General features: G+C 48.1%; 1 protein-coding gene across 1 annotated transcript in view; it reads right to left on the bottom strand.

Annotated features, from left to right (window-relative positions):
• Mvb12b (multivesicular body subunit 12B) overlaps positions 1-20,296 on the bottom strand; it is a 164,421-nt gene that overhangs the window by 107,351 nt on the left and 36,774 nt on the right. Inside the window, exons 2-3 of the mRNA XM_010613550.2 lie at positions 7,230-7,337; positions 2,582-2,678 (exon numbers count right to left, since the gene is read on the bottom strand). Of these exons, the coding sequence (XP_010611852.1) occupies positions 2,582-2,678; positions 7,230-7,337 (205 nt within the window). The remainder of the gene's footprint in view (positions 1-2,581; positions 2,679-7,229; positions 7,338-20,296) is intronic.

Here is a 20,296-nt window from a genome sequence, read left to right as displayed (position 1 = left end):
AATCAATCCATCCATTTATCTATAATCTCCAAACTGATCAACAGATTCAACATCGGTCCTATCAAAATCCCAGCTGGTCTCTTTGCAGAAACAGACAAGCTAATCCCAAAATTCATGTGGAGATCCAAAAGACCCAGAAGAGCCAAAATGATTCTTGAAAAAGAACAGAGCGGGAAAAGTCATACTTCCAATTTCCAAACTTGCCACAAAGCCACAATAATCAAAAATGTGTGTTGCTTACACAAGGAAAGATATATAGATAGATGGAAGAGAACTCCTAGACCAGAGATAAAACTTCCCACTTATGGGCAACTGATATTCAACAAGAATGCTGAGAGTTCAATGAGGGAAAAGAAGAGACTTTTCAACAAATGCTGCTGGGACAATAGGATATGTGAAAGGATAAAGTTGGACTCTATCTCATAAAAATTAACCAAAAAAAGGATCAAAGACATAAGTATAAAAGCTAAAACTACAAAACTCTTTAAAAACTAGGCACGAAACACAATAGATTAGGCCATGGTTTCTAATGTATGACACAAAGAACAATCAACGAAGGAAAAATGTAGGTGGAACTCTGAAGGAGTTGGAATCATGTCAATCACATAAGGGATTTCTAATTAAGATACACATATTAAAATATTCTCACAACTCAATAATAAAAAGACAACCTAGACCAGGAATGTAGCTTAGCGGCACCACACCTGCCTTGCAAGAGCAAGGTCCTGAGTTCAATCCCCAGTACCAAAAACAACAACAAAAACAACCCATTTACAAAATGAGCAAGGCATCAGAACAGGCATTTTTTCAGAGGAGATACACAAATGCCAACAGCACCGTGGCCACAGGGAAATGCAAAGCAAAACCAGAAGGTGATATCACTTCACACTCTTGAAGATCAGTAGACTCAAAATGGTGGACAGCAACACACGTTGGGAAAGACGTGGGGAAATCAAAAGTCTCCTAGCTGCTGGTGAAATGTGAAACGGTGTAGCTCCTCTGAAAAACAGTGTCACAGTCCCTCTAAAAGCAAAATATAAAGATCATACATGACCTGGAAATTCTGTGTAGTTTATCCCCCAGGGAACCAAACACACGGGTCCACGCAAAAACCTGCATGTGACTGATCACAACACCACTATTCACAGAAGCCAAAAAGTGGACAACCCAGCTATTCATCAGCTGAGTGAATAACGAAAAAATGGCACAGCCACAGAATGTTACATTATTTGTCAGTAAAAAAGAATGAAGTACTAATATATGCCACAACGTGGACCAACCTTGAAAACATTATGCTAAGTGAAAGAAACCAGACACAAAAGACTGCATATAGCACGTTTCCGTTTATGGGAAATAAAAGTGGCTGGGATAGACGTTAGTACTTTTAGGGGTGTGTGTGTGTGTGTGTGCGTCCACGGCTAAATTCTTTAATCCCCGAGTATTTACAGTGCCTTGTTTTTCCCATATGTAAAATGGGTATAATAATACCATCTCTAAAGAGAGGTTTTTCTGAAGACAACATGGTTGTCTTTATCAGGTAGCTAAACCGATTATCACAGGGGCTAGCACGCAGAAAACACAACGACATATGCCATTTATTATTATCAGCTAATAATGAAAAGCAACCCAATGTCTAAAAGTGAGGAGACCATCAAGAAAATAAAAACATACTTATCTACTTGCTTTATTAAAATAATAGTTACAGTGGGGGTCTGTGTAGATAAGGAAAGTGTGTTCAGCGTGAAATGCTAGTAAGAAAACGGCAAACAAAGGGTGGCCCAAAGCGGACCAACTGTGGAAAGATAAAGTACATATGGCACAGAATGAGATGCGCAATTTCATAAGGAAACTGTACAGCACAGAAAAGGGGGCCTCTGTCTGTTTTTATTCCCTATCCCATTGTTGCAATTATCCAAAGTTGGCTTACAAGCCACTAAAAATAAAACGAGTTCTACTTCATGTGCATGAGGAAGTTCCAGTACCAGGGGCTTGCCAGCCCCATTTTGCCATACCGTGGCCAGGACGGCAGGGTCAGAATCCCCACACACCCAGGGTCTCGAAGCAGCTTCTGTGTCACCTGCAATTTGCTTCTGCTCAGTGGTCAGAATTCTCAGTCTGATTCAAATCCGATCTGATCCAACTTGCAGTCTTTCTGCTCTCACTTTTCTTGTTTGCTCTATGGACCCCAAATGGGCCCACTCTTGCACCTGTATTTGCTATGAGTCTTCTGATTTGCCTCCCTTTTGCTTCTGGGTCCTGTACCAAGCTTGGCTTCGCCAACACCAGGCATGGACGAAAGATGAGCTGTCACCAGGTTCATGCTCCTTCCTGAGTTCTTCATCAGGAAGCACCTTCCAAGGGAAGGGGAGGGACCCCTTTCTACTCACTTCCATGCTATGGCCCAGAACAGCCGCAGACCCTTGGAGAATCCAGGGGACGGGCACCAGAAGCAGCAGGCTTTATTCAGGAGCATGCAAGCCCTCTTAAAATGTTTCCAAAGGAAAACAGCCATACAATATATTTTAAAACAGACACGGAGGAAGGAAACGGTCCTGTGATGAGCACACAAGGGGTGACTCACGTGTGTCCACCGTCTCCTGGATGGGGATGAAGCCCACAGGCAGCGTGTCCTTGATGTCAATGAGCTTCATGTCCACTAGCACATTCCCTAGATGACTCTTGGGAAGAAAGGAAAGAGACACAGACTATTAATCTGAACATGCCCACAGCGGGTTTGCATTCTGCCTTCAAGATTCATATTTAACACAATGACTCACACAGCTTTACTACTAGGGCAGGTTAATTAGAGTAGTTGACACTTCCTGTTCCCCAGCGGTTACACAGGGACTTGAGTGGCCCCCGGGAAGGAGTTTCATCTGCAGAACCTCAAAGCCACTCACTCAAATGTGGCCTTTGTGAGCTGGATAAACAACCCAGCAGAGGGCAGCTGTGAACGCATGTCCCCAGACCCGGCTGCCACTCAGTCCCAAGGGCCAGTATCCCAGGGCCAGTAGGTTTTAGAAACAGCAGATTTCTGGGACACTTGCACCGGGGAATTGCATCTAAACCACCAGCGACCAATCACACTCTTAAGTGACCATTGCTCTGCATGCCGACACTCATTCTGGTGGCTACATATGCTTTGGAAAATCCCAAGAACCATAAACTAATGCAGAGTGAAGGCTGGGCTGCCTCAGTATTACCCATCTTTTAAAACGACACGCACAAGGCCTCTTAAGGCTCCTATTTAGTGGTAGTATATGGGGTCCACGGTGCACAGTTTCTGTAACCAGTATAAAAACAGCTTTTGAAGACAGCGCACCACCATTCTGTAATTGCAAGAGAGAATTCTTTGTGAGCACAACAGCACTTGCAGCCTGCATTTCACATTGGAAACAGCCTGAAGAAATCCGCCCTCTAATGTAAATACACGGAGCCACCATGGAGATTTCATTAACGTCTTCAGAGTTGTCTGCAGCCTAGTTCTGCCGTCTCTAGTCAGAGCCAGTTAAGGAAAGAATGATGGATTCTCATCCCAAATCTCTCCGGCTAGGATATTAGCGCCGCACTCCACACACCCATTCTCCAGAAGGCCTCGTTCCTGAAGCGTGCACAGGGCCTTGGCTTTCACACTTGTCTACAGCCCTGCACAAGCACTAGAGGGTCAGCCCGTCACTCTGCCCCCGAGGCCACCTCTCAGGTTGCCGTTCCCACTCCTCAGAGACAGGCTCCTACCTCCACCTCTGTGCACGCGGCGCTGAGACCCCACCTCCCCTGGGTGGTGCTGACATCTCTGAGAGCAAGCAGGGAGTTCTCACCGGGTACACTAAGCCGCCCTCTCACCGGGCACTCCCTGGTTTCCTTCAGGTCCATGTATAATCGTATATCGATAAGGTTATTTGTTTACTATCTGACTCTGCATAAAGCTTAAGAACCATGAGGACCAAAATTATCTCTGCTCCCACTAAAAACCCAAGCCTGACCCTGTTCTTGCCCCATGGCAGGTGCTCAACAATTATTTGCTGAATAAACTAACATTTTAGGCACATTTTTCAATGGGATGGTCTCTGAGAATCAGAAATCAAATCAGATTTGCTTGTATGGCAAATCTAAACCATATCATAAAAATCCTGAAAACATGTTTCATAAATACGTTATGAATCCAAAGTGCACAAATGAGATCACTTCTTCAAATTGAAACAGGAAGGTCAAAGTGGCGAGTGTGACCTCCAGCTGTGCTTTCACGGCCCGGCCGTCACAAAACTGTTTCTTTCTCCCAGAACTCTGCTATTTGCCAACAATTTCCTATTATCACATCTCAGGCGCTGGGTCTCCGGAAGACAATGTACAGCCCAGCAAGTGGAAGTGGAACCCTCTCTAACGTGGAATAAATCTCTGTTCTCGCGGGGAGGGTTTGAACCGTTAACCTGACTGGCAAACATCAGCTGCTTTCACAATCGCCTGATCTAATCTATCACAATTTTTTTTCATAGCAGTTGCTTTTCCATGTCATCGCTGCTTTCTGCATTGAGAAATTAACAACTGGGCATGTTTTGCTGCCCCGTAGATGGATGGGCATTCATCAATATCCTTCTCAAATGTCTTCTGCTTGACAAGTTGGGTTTCCCACAAGTCAACTGCAAACCACTTAGCGATCTCACCCTCCACACTCGCTGCAAACGTCCTGATCATGAAACCAGAGAGAGCATCAGTGGGGCGGCCATGAAGAGAAGCACGGGCAAACCCGCCCCTGCACACAGAACGGGAGGCTGCGCCGTCGAAGCTTCCCGCCGCCCAAGGGTGGCCCTCCTCGAGCGAGCGGGGCTGCCGCCGCGCAGTGTAACCGGCAGGTCTGCGACACCATTAATTTTGCGTGTTCCTCTCCCCTCCCCCACCCGTGCTCGCTTTCATTTCCTCCTCATAAATATGAAGAACGTATTCCCAATCCTTGTTGAGCAAATGATTCATGCCAAAAGCCCAATATGCACTGACTCAGGGTATTTATTTTGTCTCTGGTAGCCAGTATTTGCTAGTATACTGTAATTATTTTTGACAACCTTGCATTTAAGGTAGCCACAGATAACCAACTTAATATTCAAATGTTCATAAATCCTTCTGTTTAATATCCTCCCTACCTAATCTATGTACATTATTATTACAGGTAATGCAGAAAGTACAGGGCATGAAAAGTGCAATTAATCTCGATCCTTCCCCAGGAAGCAATGTCACTCCAAAGCCAGGTTTCTGTACTAATAGCATTATTGGGGGAAAGGAATTTAGGTTCCAGAGGAGGCTCCCCAAACTCCTACGTTGGGAGTCTCAAGTTGCCTAATTAAGAGTCCTCCCAGTCTTGAGATCCCACACCCTCCCTCACAAATGTAAAAATTATGTTCTGCAAAGCTTTGATCCAGACTGCAGGGCTGGGACAGACCCAGCTGCCAAGGATGAAAAGAAGCCCCATTCCTGTGTCACTCTCAGGATTGCAAGTGGGCGCGATACCCCTCTGATCTGACCCTAAATCAAATTCAATCCTCTGGCCTGATGGTTTGGATCCCATGTGGGACTCATTCATTCTTCTCTTCAAAAACTCTCGTCACTTGGCTTGAGAGTGAGGTGGGGTGACTCCCACTGCCCCTGCCCTTTTCCTTCTTGCATCCCTTCATGCCACCCCACACAGGGCTGTTTTGCGTCTACAACTGACAGCAAGCTCAGGCACAGGGCAAACAGTCTAGCTAAGCCCCACCTTCCCAGTACCGTACTAAAAAGACTTCCTACGCTTAGCACCTAGACTTTGTCTGATCCCACAGACACCACACTTCACAAGCAAATATACTGCTTCATAATTACGTGGAAAAAATTAAAGCAGCAACTTTTCCCCTAGTCTTGGGCACATTAGGAAAAAGTCTCCTCATATAGTATCGTCAACAAACAGCAGGAATGGGTGGCAGAGGCGGGCAGGCCAGAGGTCCACATTCAGCAAACATGGTGGGGACCCATGACAGGACCCTGGTCAGGGGCTGTGGTGGAGAGGAAGACATCGCCCTTTTCAGGCTTCCACATAAGGGTGTGTGAAGCTGTTGTTTTGGTCTGCTTTTTCTCTTTTAATTTTAAAATCATTATTAGCCCATGGTTGCAGTACATAATGATGCCATTCACGGGGGGAGTTAGTACAATTACATATCACATCTTAATTGTCTTTACCCCCCTTTCCTCTCCCCTCCCTGCCCCTTCCTCTATCTCTTGGTCACTTTTTTTTTTTAATCATAGATATAACACATTTTAAGAATTGGTAAAAACATTTCAAAAATAAATATTGTACTGGAAAGAGATGAAAACATCTAAACCAACAATAAAATATCCCCCTTAAAAATGAACATCTAACTATTTCCAAAATATTTGGGGTCAGAGAAGACAAGGGACTCGGTCAAGGCTTAAACTCTCGAATCTCAGTGCTGAAACTGGAAAGTGGGTAATGTTGGGAGCCACTGTCTAAGGAGAGATAGACTTAGATTTGCAGAGTGCCCAGGGCTGCCTATGCAGGGTGGGAGAGCACTAAAGCTACTTCCTTTTTCTCTAAGCCACCCACTAAAATGCCTTACTAGGAAAGCCTTAGTAGATGTCTTCAAAGTTGCCTAATGTATGGGCTCAGTTACTAAAAAACAGCCCATCAAGAAATGTGCACATATACTTACCTATAAAAATAATGAAATGTCTTTTCACACAGAGACAAAAAAGAGTCAGAGAGAAAAAAAAAAGTCCTCTTGGAAACAAGGCCAGGTCTGGGGCTGGGGGTGGGGTGAGTGTGTGTGAGTGTGTGTATGTGTGTGCATGTACGTGTGTGTATGTGTGTGATGTGAGTCCTTTCATCGAGGCTGCTATTAGCTGGCTGGCATTAAATCCACCTCCACTGGATGACTCTCACATCCATATTGGTCCGCGATTTGTCACTTGGAGGAAAGACAGGCAAATGAGAGCTGGGAGAGAAATTTCCTGGTTTCCTTTTGAGAACACATGTTAATGGAATTCACTGTACACTTGGGTACGTGGTTAATAACACTGTTAATAAATGAAACACAGCGCTGGCTGCTGATTCTACTGAGTTCACTAAAACCATAGATAAATTAACAAGCCAATGAAAATAAACCACAACAAAAAAAATAAGGAAATTCCAAGCAGGAATGTAAATTACAGCTGCTCACTCAGCAAATGGAAACTACCCCTAGACTTACATTTTCTTTGGAAAACGATCTTGTGAAACACAGGTATCTCGTAACCTTGGACTTGAATAAGCCGTCTTTCCAGAGGTCAGCGTCCACACCATCTGCCGTCTGTGCAACCTGCACCAGGGAGACAAGATCGCAGGTAAGACAAGACGGAACTGAAGGCGTGTGCACTGCTCCCCTCTGTACCTGCTCCAATTAACACTGGCCGAACTCTCACGGCATCTCATTACTTCGTTTCACCAGGCACAGGGAAGAGAGTTTCCAAAAGGGAAAAAGGGAGTGTGAAAAATTCAACTTCTAAAAATAATGTCCCTGGGGAAGCCATTGATTAAAGGCATCCTGACAAAAATGGTCCTAATGAGAAAAGAGCAACTTTTGTTGAAACGGACCAAGAAGGGACTGGGAAGTCAGCAGCACATCAGGTTGCTCGTTACCACACACTCGGGGGATGGCACTGGGCACAGAGGAAGGCCCAATGGGGCGTGAAATGCACCTGAGGGGCGCTGCCTGTGGGGGACTGACAAGGCCGCTGGCCTGGCGTGGCCTGCCGGGCACTTCCGCCAAGGGGTCCAGGAGGAAGCAGTTTAGGAAAACTCACTCCACACTGTGTCTCACACTGCCCCATCTTCTCGCTACAGGTCCTGAAAGTGGAATTTGAGGTCAGAAACTGCCTCATGGTGGAACAATAAAAGCACTCAGTTCCCTGATTCTGGCCTCACTAGGAAGCTGTTTTCTCACATCCAGCTGTGGAAATTCTCCTCCAGGAAATGTCCAGGGGTAAAGCCGGTATTGCTCTGCACGACTGGACTGGACTGGGGTGCTGGCGTGATCATGTCCATGCTGAGCTTTCTAGGATGACTGGAGGGAGGAACAGAGCACCAGAGGAGCCTGCTATTTTATGCGTTCTCACCCAGAAACCCAATGTGACAACATCGCAGCACAGGGTGGCAAGAGATCAATCTTCCACACAGCCCGTAAAGGGAAGGCCAGCTCCACATTTCAGGACACATCAGAAGGGGTCATCGACTGTCTGCTTTTGGACTGCTTTTGGGTTGTCCTTTTGAGGCTTTCCCTGGGTCCACACCTCAATCCAACAAACTGCTGAGAGCGGCACCACTCTTTACCTAAGGCCGCTGAGATCCGGCCCCACCCCATGCACACTGAACACAGGCACCGCTCTGCCTGTCAACATTCTCCAACCCTGACACGCACGGGATGTGGCTGCAGGGGCTCCCTGGGATACGCATGGAGCCTACATTCTCTGAGGCTGCTGCAGAGAAGCCGAAAAAATAGCTGGCACAAGAAAAAAAAAATGCTTGTTTTTTTCAAACAGAACAACTGTAAATTAACAAATATAAGAACCAGGAAAAGAGACCCTTGCGCTGAATATGCAAATCTCTTTGCCCTGAAAGCTGAAGGAGGATGGTATAGGGATATTTTTAGGAGCTGTTTGCTCCAACTCTGTGTGTTGTGACCCCCACGCCCCACAGGAAGGGGTGAGGCTGTGTCACAGAGTTTTCCCCATAAGAAGCCCACATCAAGATTCCAGGTAAGTGTGAGACTGCAGGCTGTGCTCTCAGCCTCTGCTCCTTGCCTTCGCCCTGCGACAGATGGACCCAGATGCCTCTGCCATCCAGACACGTGAAGGTCCCCACCCCACGTTAACCATCTTCATACAACTGGCACAGTGTGAAGAGGGCCAGGAAGGCTGGCACAGGCAGGGGCATGGGATGGAGAACTAAAGATCCAGCGAGGAAGAGACAGCATGGCATCCTGAGGCAGACCCGAACCGGGAGTCCTGTGTGCGCCTGTGTAGCGTGGACCTGTTTTCCTGCTGGGTCACTACTGGGCTAGAGGTGATGCAACACACACAAGTGCCCCACAGAGCACTTGCAAAGACAGCCCAGAGCTTCTAAGCTGAGCACGAGGACATGTGGTTAGACATCAAACTGGGTGTCCAGAGCGATGTCATGAACGTCAGGACTCACAAAGCCCTAAAATGTCCCATGGGGCGCAGCTCCCACCCACAGTCCTCTGAGATGCCTTCCCCATCTCTGGCCTCAATCTGGTCTTCAGAGGCAAACAATAGCTGTGTATGAGAGGTGCTTTCCTCCCCCGGCCATCTGGCCTGGATTAGCAGCATCACCAGACCAGGCCAAAGCCTCCTCTGCTTCCTGTTTTATCAAACCCTGCACCAAGCACAGTGCCTGACACAGGTGGGCTCAATCAGAGAAAAACAGAAGAAGCCACATACGCTGTAGTTACCCAGGTGAGGTACTACGGACGTTTTTAAATGAAGCATCCAAGACTGAACCCATCGAGCTGAGCAGAACACCTGGACCTCTTTAATCCCCAGGCTCCCCTCCCTCCACTCCCAAACTGCCACTCTCTGAGGTACGTACTCATTTTAATACCCAGGTCACCCTGTGCTTCTGGTTGGCTTGCCTGTCCCCTGCCTTGTTCTAACAATTTGCCATGTTTCACAGGGCAGCTGATCACAGTGCCTCTAGAGCCTGTGATGACACCCACCCTCCCTCTCTCTCTCTCTCTCTCTCTCTCTCTCTCATGTGCACAACCTCCCTCTCTTTCCAGCCTTCCCAGAGTGCAGGAGTGGGTGGCCCAATAACCAGGGCAGTGGCAGATCTCTCTGGTGCCAGTATTCCTCTAACATGGTAAGTAACTAAAATAAGAGCAAGAGAGGAATGAAACACAAGAGAGATGCCAACAAGAGCCTGGAGCTGAACAAAGTGGGATTTAACAAGGGGCAGGGGCTATAATCTAAGGGCCTTTGGAGGCCAGTGTGGAGGAGGCTGACTCATCCCTCAGGGGCGGAACAGGGTTGGGGGAAGAGTGTGAGTTTAGGTTTGAAGTGGGTGGTCCAGAATAAGGTCCATAAACACAGCAGAGAGACTCCCAGATCCCGCAGTCATCTCAGGGGTATTTCTGCAGAAAGGGTGCTGGTGAGGCTCAGGAAGCCAGAGGGAAGGAAGGTGGGCAAGGAGCTGGAGGAGAGGGTGCACAGGAGAGGCTGCCTCCCCCACCCCAGCTCACCCTTCCTCTGCTTCCAGATGTGTCTCCCAACACTGCACAGGAAGGGCTTGTCTCTGCAGACACGGAGCAGTGCGTGAGGATCCCACACAGACAGGGGTGCTCTGCCGCACACCTGCCAACAGGCTAGCCCACCAGGAGCTCCAACCAGGAGCCAGTGCCTCGCTTCTAGGTATCAACCAACAAAGGATCTGGCTCGGGGGGTCTGCAACACGAGTGAGCACTGGATAGGAAAAGGGAGCTTGAGGGCAGCACAGATGACTGGCGGAAACCAAGAAAGCTAAAGAACAGCCAAGCCTATGATCAAAGTGGACTCTGCAAAGAACAAACAAGAGCGGAACATGGTGAAAACTCTTGCGAAGAAGCAGTATACACAGATTAGAGGCTAAAAATGTTAGCACTAAAATTAAAAATTCAAAGATAGTTGAGGAAACTTTCTAGAAGGTAAAATACAAAGATGAAGAGGTAAACTATAGTAAATAAAAAAAAAAACTAAGAAAATGCAAGAAGCAATACAACATCCAACTAGCCAACAATTCAAAGAGCGAAATACAGATGGAGCAGATCTGGGGGCTGCGCAGGAAGGAGGTGTGACTATTCCAGCTCAGGGAACGAAGGCAAAGGACCCGCCCAGAAGCAGAACAACAGAGTCCCGCCACACTGATAACCTGCAGAGGGAAGGAACAGGTCCTTATCAAGGAAGCGGAATCAGGCTTCTCAGTGGCAAAGGAGAAATAGAAGAAAAGAGGGTGACAGCCTCAAAAATTCTGAGGAATGCTGGAATTCTACATCTAAACCAAAGGTCAACTAAGCGCAAAAGTGAGAGGCGAGGGAGGTGAGGGAGACATTTGTAGACGGAGAGGGCTTGAAGAGTCTACCTCCAGGGGCCCCTTCTTAGGAAGCTACTCCAGAACACACCAGCAGAAGTGGGGATTAAGTACGGAAGGAGGAAGCCGTCAGCTCCAGAGGCAGCCCGGGAGTGAGATGACTGCTCCAGGCCTTTCGGGGGGAGAGAAGGTCCTGGCCCACCATGCGATGGGACCAAGATGATCCCGCACTCAAGCACTTAGAAGAAATGGGAGGCGGGGGACTAACGTGTTGGAGCTTTCAGAAAAAAGTGAAAATAATGGGTATAAACCTACTTTTAAAAATAATTTATTAATTTAAAAATTAAAAAAATTTCAAAAGTATAATTAAACAAATCTATAGACACCCAGACAACTAGGTATATGAAAGAATTTTAATTCAAGAAAAAACGAAAGGTGGTACCAAAAAAAAGGAAATATACTTCTCATATATTACTTGATTTGGTGGTATCCAGTGATTATGCTGTCACAGAATGTAAAACGTTCAGCACTACTTTACCAAAAATCTGTGCTGCTGCCTCATGGGTGAGGTTATAAAAGGATGAAATGCCCAGAAGAGCCACGTAAATCAGGAAATCAGTAGTCCAGACAGGCGTGGTGGTGCATGGCTGTAATTCTGGCACTTGGGAAGCTGAGGCAGGAGGGTTGCAAGTTAAAGGCCACCCTGGGCTACACAGTGAGACCCTGTCTCCAAAAAAAGGAAAGAAAGAAGTAGCACAATGACATCATTAAAAAATATGGAGATAAAGAGAGGGGGAATCTAAGAGTTGAAAGCAATGCCTCTAGGAAGTGGGAATGGGGGTTGGCGAGGGAGACTGATCTTTCCTCGCAAGCCTCTCGGTGCTGATTTTTAAACAGCATGTACTTACACATCGCTTTGTTAAAATAAATGCACATTTTACTATTAAAGAGTCAGAGAGTTGAGGAAATGCTCATGTGTAGAAGACAATGAGATGCACGATTCCTTTCACACAAACACCCGTGTGGCACCTAGCATGGCAAGGTGACTGCGTCCCCAGGGAGTGCCTCAGTGTCCCCAAGCAGGTGACCCTGCCTGGAGCGGCACCTGCAGCTAACCCCAGCCTTCCCCAGGCTAGCATCAGCCAGGAGTTAACTTTAGAGGCCCCGCGGGGGAGCTGAAGCTCAAGGGGGGTCTCTGGGAGCGAGGCAGCAGCTGTCCACTGCCGCAGCACCAATTGGGCCTGGCTGGCCCTGACCTCTGGTTTCCTTCTTTGGCTTCAGATCAGAGGTCACGTTTTTGGCAGTCAGAGAGGAAACTGTGTCCAGAAGCCAGAAGCAGCCCTCGGGCTGGGGACTGGCTACCCGCAGCTGGCCCCCACCACAGTTCTGGTGTAGAGGAGCCCCTGAGGGTGAGTGTGAGAAATCTCCCCAGCCCACAGGACAGGGCTGGGCTGCAGTCTTCCCTGAGTAATTACTGTCTAAGCCATAGCAGGAGTGTGGATCCATCCCCTCCTACCCCCACAGCCCAGTGGCACAGGCACTATGCCTTCCCTGTCTATGGAGGAGAACGTAGACCCTTGGGAAAACTTAACCACCCTCATTCAGAACACTCACCCTCCTGGCTGAAAACCAGGATTCCCGGGGGCCCTGCCTTGGGGAAACACCATCAGGACCACCGAGGAGCCACACACAGGCCTTTCTGGAACACGCAAGGACCCGCTCAGACCTTTCAAGACCTACCAGGTGTCACCAGGGAGGAAAGGAAGGTAGGAAGGTGAAGCATCCACACGGCGCCGAATGCCTCAGATCGGGGACACCTGAGGACCCTTGGAAGCACAGAGGGCTCGTGGGTTGTGCTCCGATGACAGAGTACAAAAGAAACCAGGGTCTCTGGGTTTGCACATCCCCTCCAAATCCCGTGTTGGATACAACTGCCCCTGTGACAATGTCAAGAGGTGACAGGCCCCGAGGGCTCTGCCCTGGGAATTAACGCTGTCACTGCAGGAGCGGAACACGCCTGGACCCCACACTTTCTGTCCAGGCTCCCACAGCAGGCCGGCCGGCCTCACAGGCAGCCCCCAGCCCCTGCAGCGTGGATGTCCCAGCCTCCGGGACCCTGGGCCCGAGGAGCTTCTGTTGTGTATAATCCACCCAGTCTGTGACATCCTGATAACAACAGCAGGAAACAGAGGAAGACACAGTAATACTCATTTTCTTACACCAAAGTGACTTATTTATTTTGAGAGGACTATGTCTAAGCCAGCAGCCCTAGTGGCTTTCAAAGTCCTCATAGAGCAGGTGCAGCCCAGTGTTGTAACTGAGTTCTTGTACTTGTAAGACACAGAAGTACCCCAGATACCGGGCAAGGGAGAGGTATTCAGAAACCAAGAAGAACCCAGGCCCCCACACCTCAGGAAGGGAAAGCACTTCAGGTCCCTTTGGGGCCAACACCCCGGGGGGCCTCTGGGAGAACATCCGTCTGTCCTGTTCTCCACCCACAGCCTCTGCTCACTCACACACCAGTCTTCTCAAATCACTAACGTAAGTGACTCGTTAAGCCAACAGCGCTACCAGCGAGGGCTGCTTCTGAACCGAATTCATAGGTAAGGAAACGGAGGATCGAAAGCGCACAGGTGAAGTAAATTATGGTACGTCCGTGCAATGGTTCGCGCAGTTCTTAGGATGATGTGTGCACGCTGACTTACATCTGTGACATACCGAGCAGATAACTTCCCAAAAGTACCTGAGAAAATATATATAAATAGCCCTCACCGGGCAATAGGGAAAAGACAAACGCTTCGGTCACAAAATGGGCTGAGGCCATCAACCAGCAATGCAGGGAGCCACACAAATGGCCAGTGAACATGAAAAAATGTTAGACTGGAGTAGTCATTTAATTAAGAGGAGAGCAACAGGATGTGATCTTGTCTTGGCCAAGATGAAGATACTTTGGGGGAGAGTAACTGTGGACGAGGTGGCAGGACACGGGTGCAGCAGCCCTGCTGGGTATCAAGTTGCACAGCCTTGACTTGGGTAAGTTTGACACTGTGTACCAAAAGCCTGAAAACCTACACACAGGGCTGGGCTATTGCTCAGTGGTTCCACCGTCTGCCTCACAAGTGCAAAGTCCCAAATTCCATCCCTGGTGGAAGGAAGGCAAAAAGGAAGGAAAGAGGAAGGGAGGAAGGGAGGAAGGAAGCAAAGAAAGACAGACAGACAGAAAGAAAGCAAGCATGCCCTACACATTCCATGACCAGGAATTCTATTTGTAGGCAGACTCTGATCTAAGGACAGGAGCAGCCTAGGATCACTCATTTGTCCCTTCACCGCAGCCATGCTGGGCTTCTGGGTGCCCACGGCTGCCCCGGAGCTGAGCTCACTGACCCGCAGGAGCTGCCTTCTAGGTGGGCCGAGACACGTAATAAATATAAGTTCATGGGAGAGAGTAAGTGCCTTTTATAAAGTGGAACAGGGCAACGGGAACAGCAACTGCAGGGAGAGGGAAGGGACTGTCCTGCTCGGGATGGGGAAGTGCTCTGACCTCAGGTTGGAAAGAACCCAACCAGGGGATCATCGGGGTAGGGAAAAGTGGTCGCCAAGGTCCGCAGTGGGCACGAGGTCAATGGGCTGGCAGGACAGGACGCAGGCTCTGTGACGTGGGCACGTGAAAAAGCGAAGCTACTATTTGGCTCTGCACAGTTGAGACTGTGGGCATTTAAAAAATATTCTTTTGCTTGCGTGTATTTTCTCATTTGAGCATATATAGTCTTTATAATATGAAAAGTAATAATTGTAAAGACTTTATCTGATGGGATAAGAAATTTAAAATCTGCTGTATGTGAACTTGAGAAATAGCTTGTAAATCAATCAGCCACACAAACGAGCCACCCAGAGAGGAGCCGCACAGTAAATCAGGACACTGCGAGAGGTTTCTCAGCCTCAGACTCAAGGGCCCCTTGCCCAAGGAGAAGCTCCCCAGAGATACCGCCAGCCACAAATTTCTCAACCTATTTACACCCTGGCCTTTACAGAGAGCCTACCCACAATTCAAAGAAAGCAGTCCAGGACGCCAGGAAATTCTGTAGCCATTCCAGAGGAAATATCTGCTTCACACTGTGAACAAGAATGCAGTTCAAAGCACTCTGGATGTGTTAAATCATTGACCGTAGAAATTCGCACATTTGGCTCAGAGCAGGCTGTGGAGCCTCTTAAGTCCTTCGCTGGAGTAGCAGGGGCAGAGTGCCCAGGCAAGGAGCCTCACTGACCTGCCTTCGGGATCCCTGGCAGGAGACGTGCGCCACATTCACTCTGCAAACTGGAAAGCAGAAGGGAGAGCCCGCTGGCTTACCTGGTGACCAGCCAGGAACTCCTGGTTGTTTTCTGGCCTGGTTTGATTTTCATCCACTACTTTATCATTCTGTACTCCAAACAAAGAGCTCACATTCGTCACAGGCCTGCAGCTGCAGTGTCAAATATTCTTTAGCATAAGAAATGGAATGCACATCTCCATCCTCCAGACTCCTGTGCCTTTCTCACAGGGCACAGGGACACCACGGTCCCTGCCCTGTCGGCCCCAGCCTGCAACGTGAGGCTGCACTGTTCTGCTTTTCTCTGGCTCTTGCCTAGCTGCGCCCCAGGCCCCTGTACCTTGCCCCCGTCTCAGTGCCTGCTGTCCCCGAGCACACCTTTCTTGAAGAAACAGTGCTGTTACTTGGGGCCTGGCCGAAGGACCCCGCCACTGCAGAGCCCACTGACGACATCAGCAGAGAGACACTGGATTTTAATCAGATGGATCTGAGCTCAAGCCCGACTCTGCTGCTTCACACGGGGCTCCAGAGTCACACTGCAACCTTCTGAACCTCATCGGAAAATGGGAAATTTACCTCATAAGATTGTTTGTGAGGAGGTGGAGGGGTGAAGGGAGGGCAGGGGAATGGGGGGGAAATAAGAACCAAGATACCTCGTGTAAAGATGCAAGTTCCCAAGGATGAATGTAAATGTACTATATACCTAAAATGTACCAATAAAAGAATTTAAGAGGAAAAAAAAGATTGTTTCTGAGGATACAATGTGAGATAGCACCAGAAATCCCCCACATAACCACATGAGCTACCACTTCCGGTGCACTATAGTAGCTCTAAGTGAAGAAGCAGTATCAAATTTAGCAGGGAACTCTGGCACTGTCACTGGTCTGGTCACTTCAGGTATATACTCAAAATGTTAAACACAATTACCCCATGCTACAGCAATTCCAGCCCCAGGTATATACCCAAGACAAATACAGGCATCTGTCCACACAAAGACTTGTATGTGAATACTGACCACAGCATTCTTCATAATTGCCAAATAGCGGAAGCAACTATGTCCATCAACTGACGGAAGAGAATGTGTTCTGTCCAACCAGCGGAATATTATTCGGTCATGAAAAGGAATGAAGTAACGACGCACTGCCACATGGACAGACATGGAAAACATCATGCTAAGTAAAACAAGACAGGCACACAAGTCCACATGTTCTAGATTTTGTTCACATCAAATGTTCAGAGAAGGAAAATCCACAGATGTAGAAAGCAGACTGACATTTGCCTGGGGCTGAGGAGGGGAAATGGAGAGCACCACCAATACTGAGGGTCTTCGGGGGTGATGGTGTCCTACAATTAGAAAGTGGCAATGGCCGTGCAGCTCTGTAAATATAGTAAAAAACACGCAAATGTATTTTAAAAGAATGGATTTTATGGCATGTAAACTGCATCTCAGTAAAGCCACCTTTTTAAGCACTGACTCTCACAACTGCTACTGATGACGACCTCCGGCCCTTAACGCAAGGATCTCCTCTCTCCCAACAGATATGTTCCCAAGCACCTGGCGCAGGGCCCCACTCACAGCACAGCGAGGCCGTCTGCCAGCCGGCTGGGTGAACCGAGGGAAGGCAGGCTGCGAGCGCCGCACAGAGCGAGGCTGCAAAGCTGGGCTTTCTCCGCCCCGAGGGTGCCCGGATGCACAGAGGATGGGCTTCCGAGCTGGAGGGGAAGAAGAAGCCCTGCACCAGCCGGGCCGGCGGTCACACAGGGCAGCGAGCTCCTGGGCCGAGAGGCCCCCAAAGGGCAGCGCGGCAGAGCCCCTCCTGCCTGGGTCACCGGGGGAGGGCTGGCGGGAGTGCTGTGGACTCTGCCTCAGGGACACTCGGTCTCTCGTGAAGCACCTGGTGACACCAGAGGCCGAAGCCCAGATGGCTGCCGTGACAGCACTCAGACCCCTGACAGTCAGTGCAGAACAAAAACGAAGTTAGAGCCCTAATCCAAAGCCGGCTGTTGGTGGCTTAGAGATTGAATGTGAAAGCAAAGCTTTTGAACTTTGAGCAAAATGTGTAACATCTTTATGTTTTACTGGAAGGCATTATTAAAGAAAGAGACCATGTGTCTACTAGGGTACCTATACATTTTACTCCTCTACACCTAAAAACTTGGATACCACAGAGACACACACACAAAAAAAAACTAAGCAAAAAGATAGCTTCAGAGAATGAGCAGACCATCACGGCAGGGAATGGACGTCCAAGGCAAGCAAGTGAAGACCTGCCACAAATCAATGAGAAGAAAAAAGAGTCCACAAGAATACTGACCATACCGCATATGATAAAAAGTTTCACCTGTTTAGGAGGAAAAACAAATAAAAAATGATGACTGATCGCTCACAGAAAATCCTGACCAAATTGTGAGCATCCAACAAAAGGTCCATTGAGGGGTGCATGGGCCGGCACTGCACCTTGGAGATCACCTGACTAAATCCAGCCAGGTGAAAATGACTTGCAATTCCATGTAGCAGAAAGACAGACATTATTCACAACATTGCTTATATTAATAGATTCTTGGGCACAAAGCCAGGTGTGGTGGTGCAGACCTGTAATCCAGCACTTGGGAGGCTGAGGCAGGAGGATCACTGTGAGTTCGAGGCCAGCCTGAACCATATAACACCACCCTGTCTCAAAAACAAAAAATCAATCTTGGAAACAAACCACGTTGTCATTAACTGAGGGATGAATAGATACACTGTGGTATATTCACGAAAGAAGTTTCTACATAGCCTTGAAAATACATGAACCAAAGCTATGTGTATCAGCAAGGATGAGTCTTAAGAACAATGCTAAGCAAAAGGCAAGTTGAAAAATATACACAGTATGCCCTGTACTCCACATTGTATAATCCATATAGTTTGAAAATATGGAAAATATATAGGAAGATCAACACCAACTCAGAACAGCATATTCTCTGGGAAGGGATGGGGCATGGGCATTGATAATGTTTTCTTTCTTTTACCAAAAAAAAAAAAAAAATTCTCACATAAACTTGGTAAAACAAGAAGACCTGGAAAAGCTGCATGGATTTATTATGCTACTCTTCATACTCCCCCATATTTTAAAAATGCTTTTTAATATAATTTTATATTTTAATAATCAGACAACAGACCTAACACAGAAAACATTTTTTTTTTGCAAATATTCACTGTTGTTCACAAAGAATAGAGTTGCCAGGGAAAATGTAGCACAACCAGTTTGGTTGAAATTTCAGACAAAAATAATTTTTCAAATTAAAAAATTTTCAAATTTTTTCACCTTTAAAGGTCATCTTGTATTTTCATTTGCTAGATCTAAAGGTTGTTTAGTGAACAACCAGAAGAAAATAAAGTAGAGCAGCAGGAGAATGTTTGGGTGAAGAGTTTACCCTGCCCTGGAATACTACATACCGGTTAACAAGAGAGGGAGGATCTACAGGCAACAGTCTGGAAAGACCTAAATGACGTGCGTATTCATAAAAATAAAGCAAGAACTTACTGCGTGATCTCATCCTTATCAGGAACACAAATTACAATAATGTGCACCTGTAAGTCATTTATATACACAAGTGCAGAGAAAAAAGTCAGGAGCAACTGAGTGAGTGGTGCCAACAGCCACAGATGTCAGGGGTAGGTATGGCCAGGAGGTCCTTGAGCTTTGGCTGCATTATGTGACGCTTTTAAAATAAGAAGATATTCTTTTGAAAATTAGAAATAAATATTATTTTCTGTGAAAAGAACAAAACGAACCTAGACAGATACTGCTGAACCATCTACAGCGGGAATGGGGGAGCAGAGAAAAGGCCACATTTTCCATCTTTAGTGTACAGGACGACTGGGTTTAGATTTTCTGAAGTGAGCCTTTATATTTTGAACATGGCATGAGCAGAGGAGGAAAGAACAGAGAAGAAAGAGAAGCCAAGTTTGCCGCTCGGTCAAGCCCGGCTGTGTCTCTGCTCTCCACAGCCCGGTGCGCCAAGCTCCTCCCTGGCTGAAATCACGGTGACAGCCCCTCATCTCCTGGGCCAGGACAGCAGACAACCAGCGGTTCACAGCACGGTCCTGTCCTCTGGAGGGGCGATTCAAGTCCAGGTTTCGCTCAGTAACGGCTGTGTGACCCTGGCTGCCTTCCTTAAGCTATCAAAGGAAGCAACAGCGAGCTAGCTGTTGTGATCATAAAAGAAACATTGCAAATTAAGTGCATGGCCAGGTAACCATGCACGGGGACCGCTTTCTCCACGGTAAGCATAAGCTATTTCAGAAGCGCCGCTGCCCTCCTGCGCCCAGACAGGGACCCTGACCCACACGTGAGGGCGTCCTCGGGGTGCAGGGCATCTCTTCCGCTGCAGTCTTTTCTCTTCTTTGGCAAATATTTACGAAGCACTTGAGAGCTGCGCCCAGCATGTCCAGGTGTGAGCGAGGCCTGCTCCTCCTCTGGAAGAGGCCGAGAGATCGCCGATCAGCAGTCCAGGCAGAAGCTGGCTTTGCGCACAGCCTAGCCACAGCCAAGGAGTCCCCTGGCTTCTGGGGCTTCGCTTCTCGGGCTGTTGTGGGAAAGAGGGCTGCCTCTGAGCGCAGACCACACGGTGGCAGTCAGAGCCCGGTTGGGTGTCCTGGGAGCACCAGGTCGTGTTACCTGAGGACTCTGGGGCAGAAGGTGTGCGAGACTCAGGGCGGCAGTGAGAAAGCGGGAGAAGCGGGCAGGGAAGGCAAAGGCAGAGGGACCGTGGAGGGACAGGGATGGAGCAGCCCAGGTGCAGAATGGGCCAGGCCCTGGGAAGGAGGAAGAGGGGAGAGCAGACTGCAGAGCCGGTGAAGAGCTCAGCCTGGCCCTATCCTGGAGGGGGGAGGAGGGAGAAGAGGAGA

This window comes from Fukomys damarensis, unplaced genomic scaffold (assembly GCF_012274545.1).
Source record: "Fukomys damarensis isolate Sample0158 unplaced genomic scaffold, DMR_v1.0_HiC HiC_scaffold_36, whole genome shotgun sequence".
In the NCBI taxonomy this organism is placed as follows: Eukaryota; Metazoa; Chordata; class Mammalia; order Rodentia; family Bathyergidae; genus Fukomys; species Fukomys damarensis.
The sequence above is the reverse complement of the archived record's forward strand: the minus strand, read 5'-3'. Positions and strand labels throughout refer to the sequence as shown.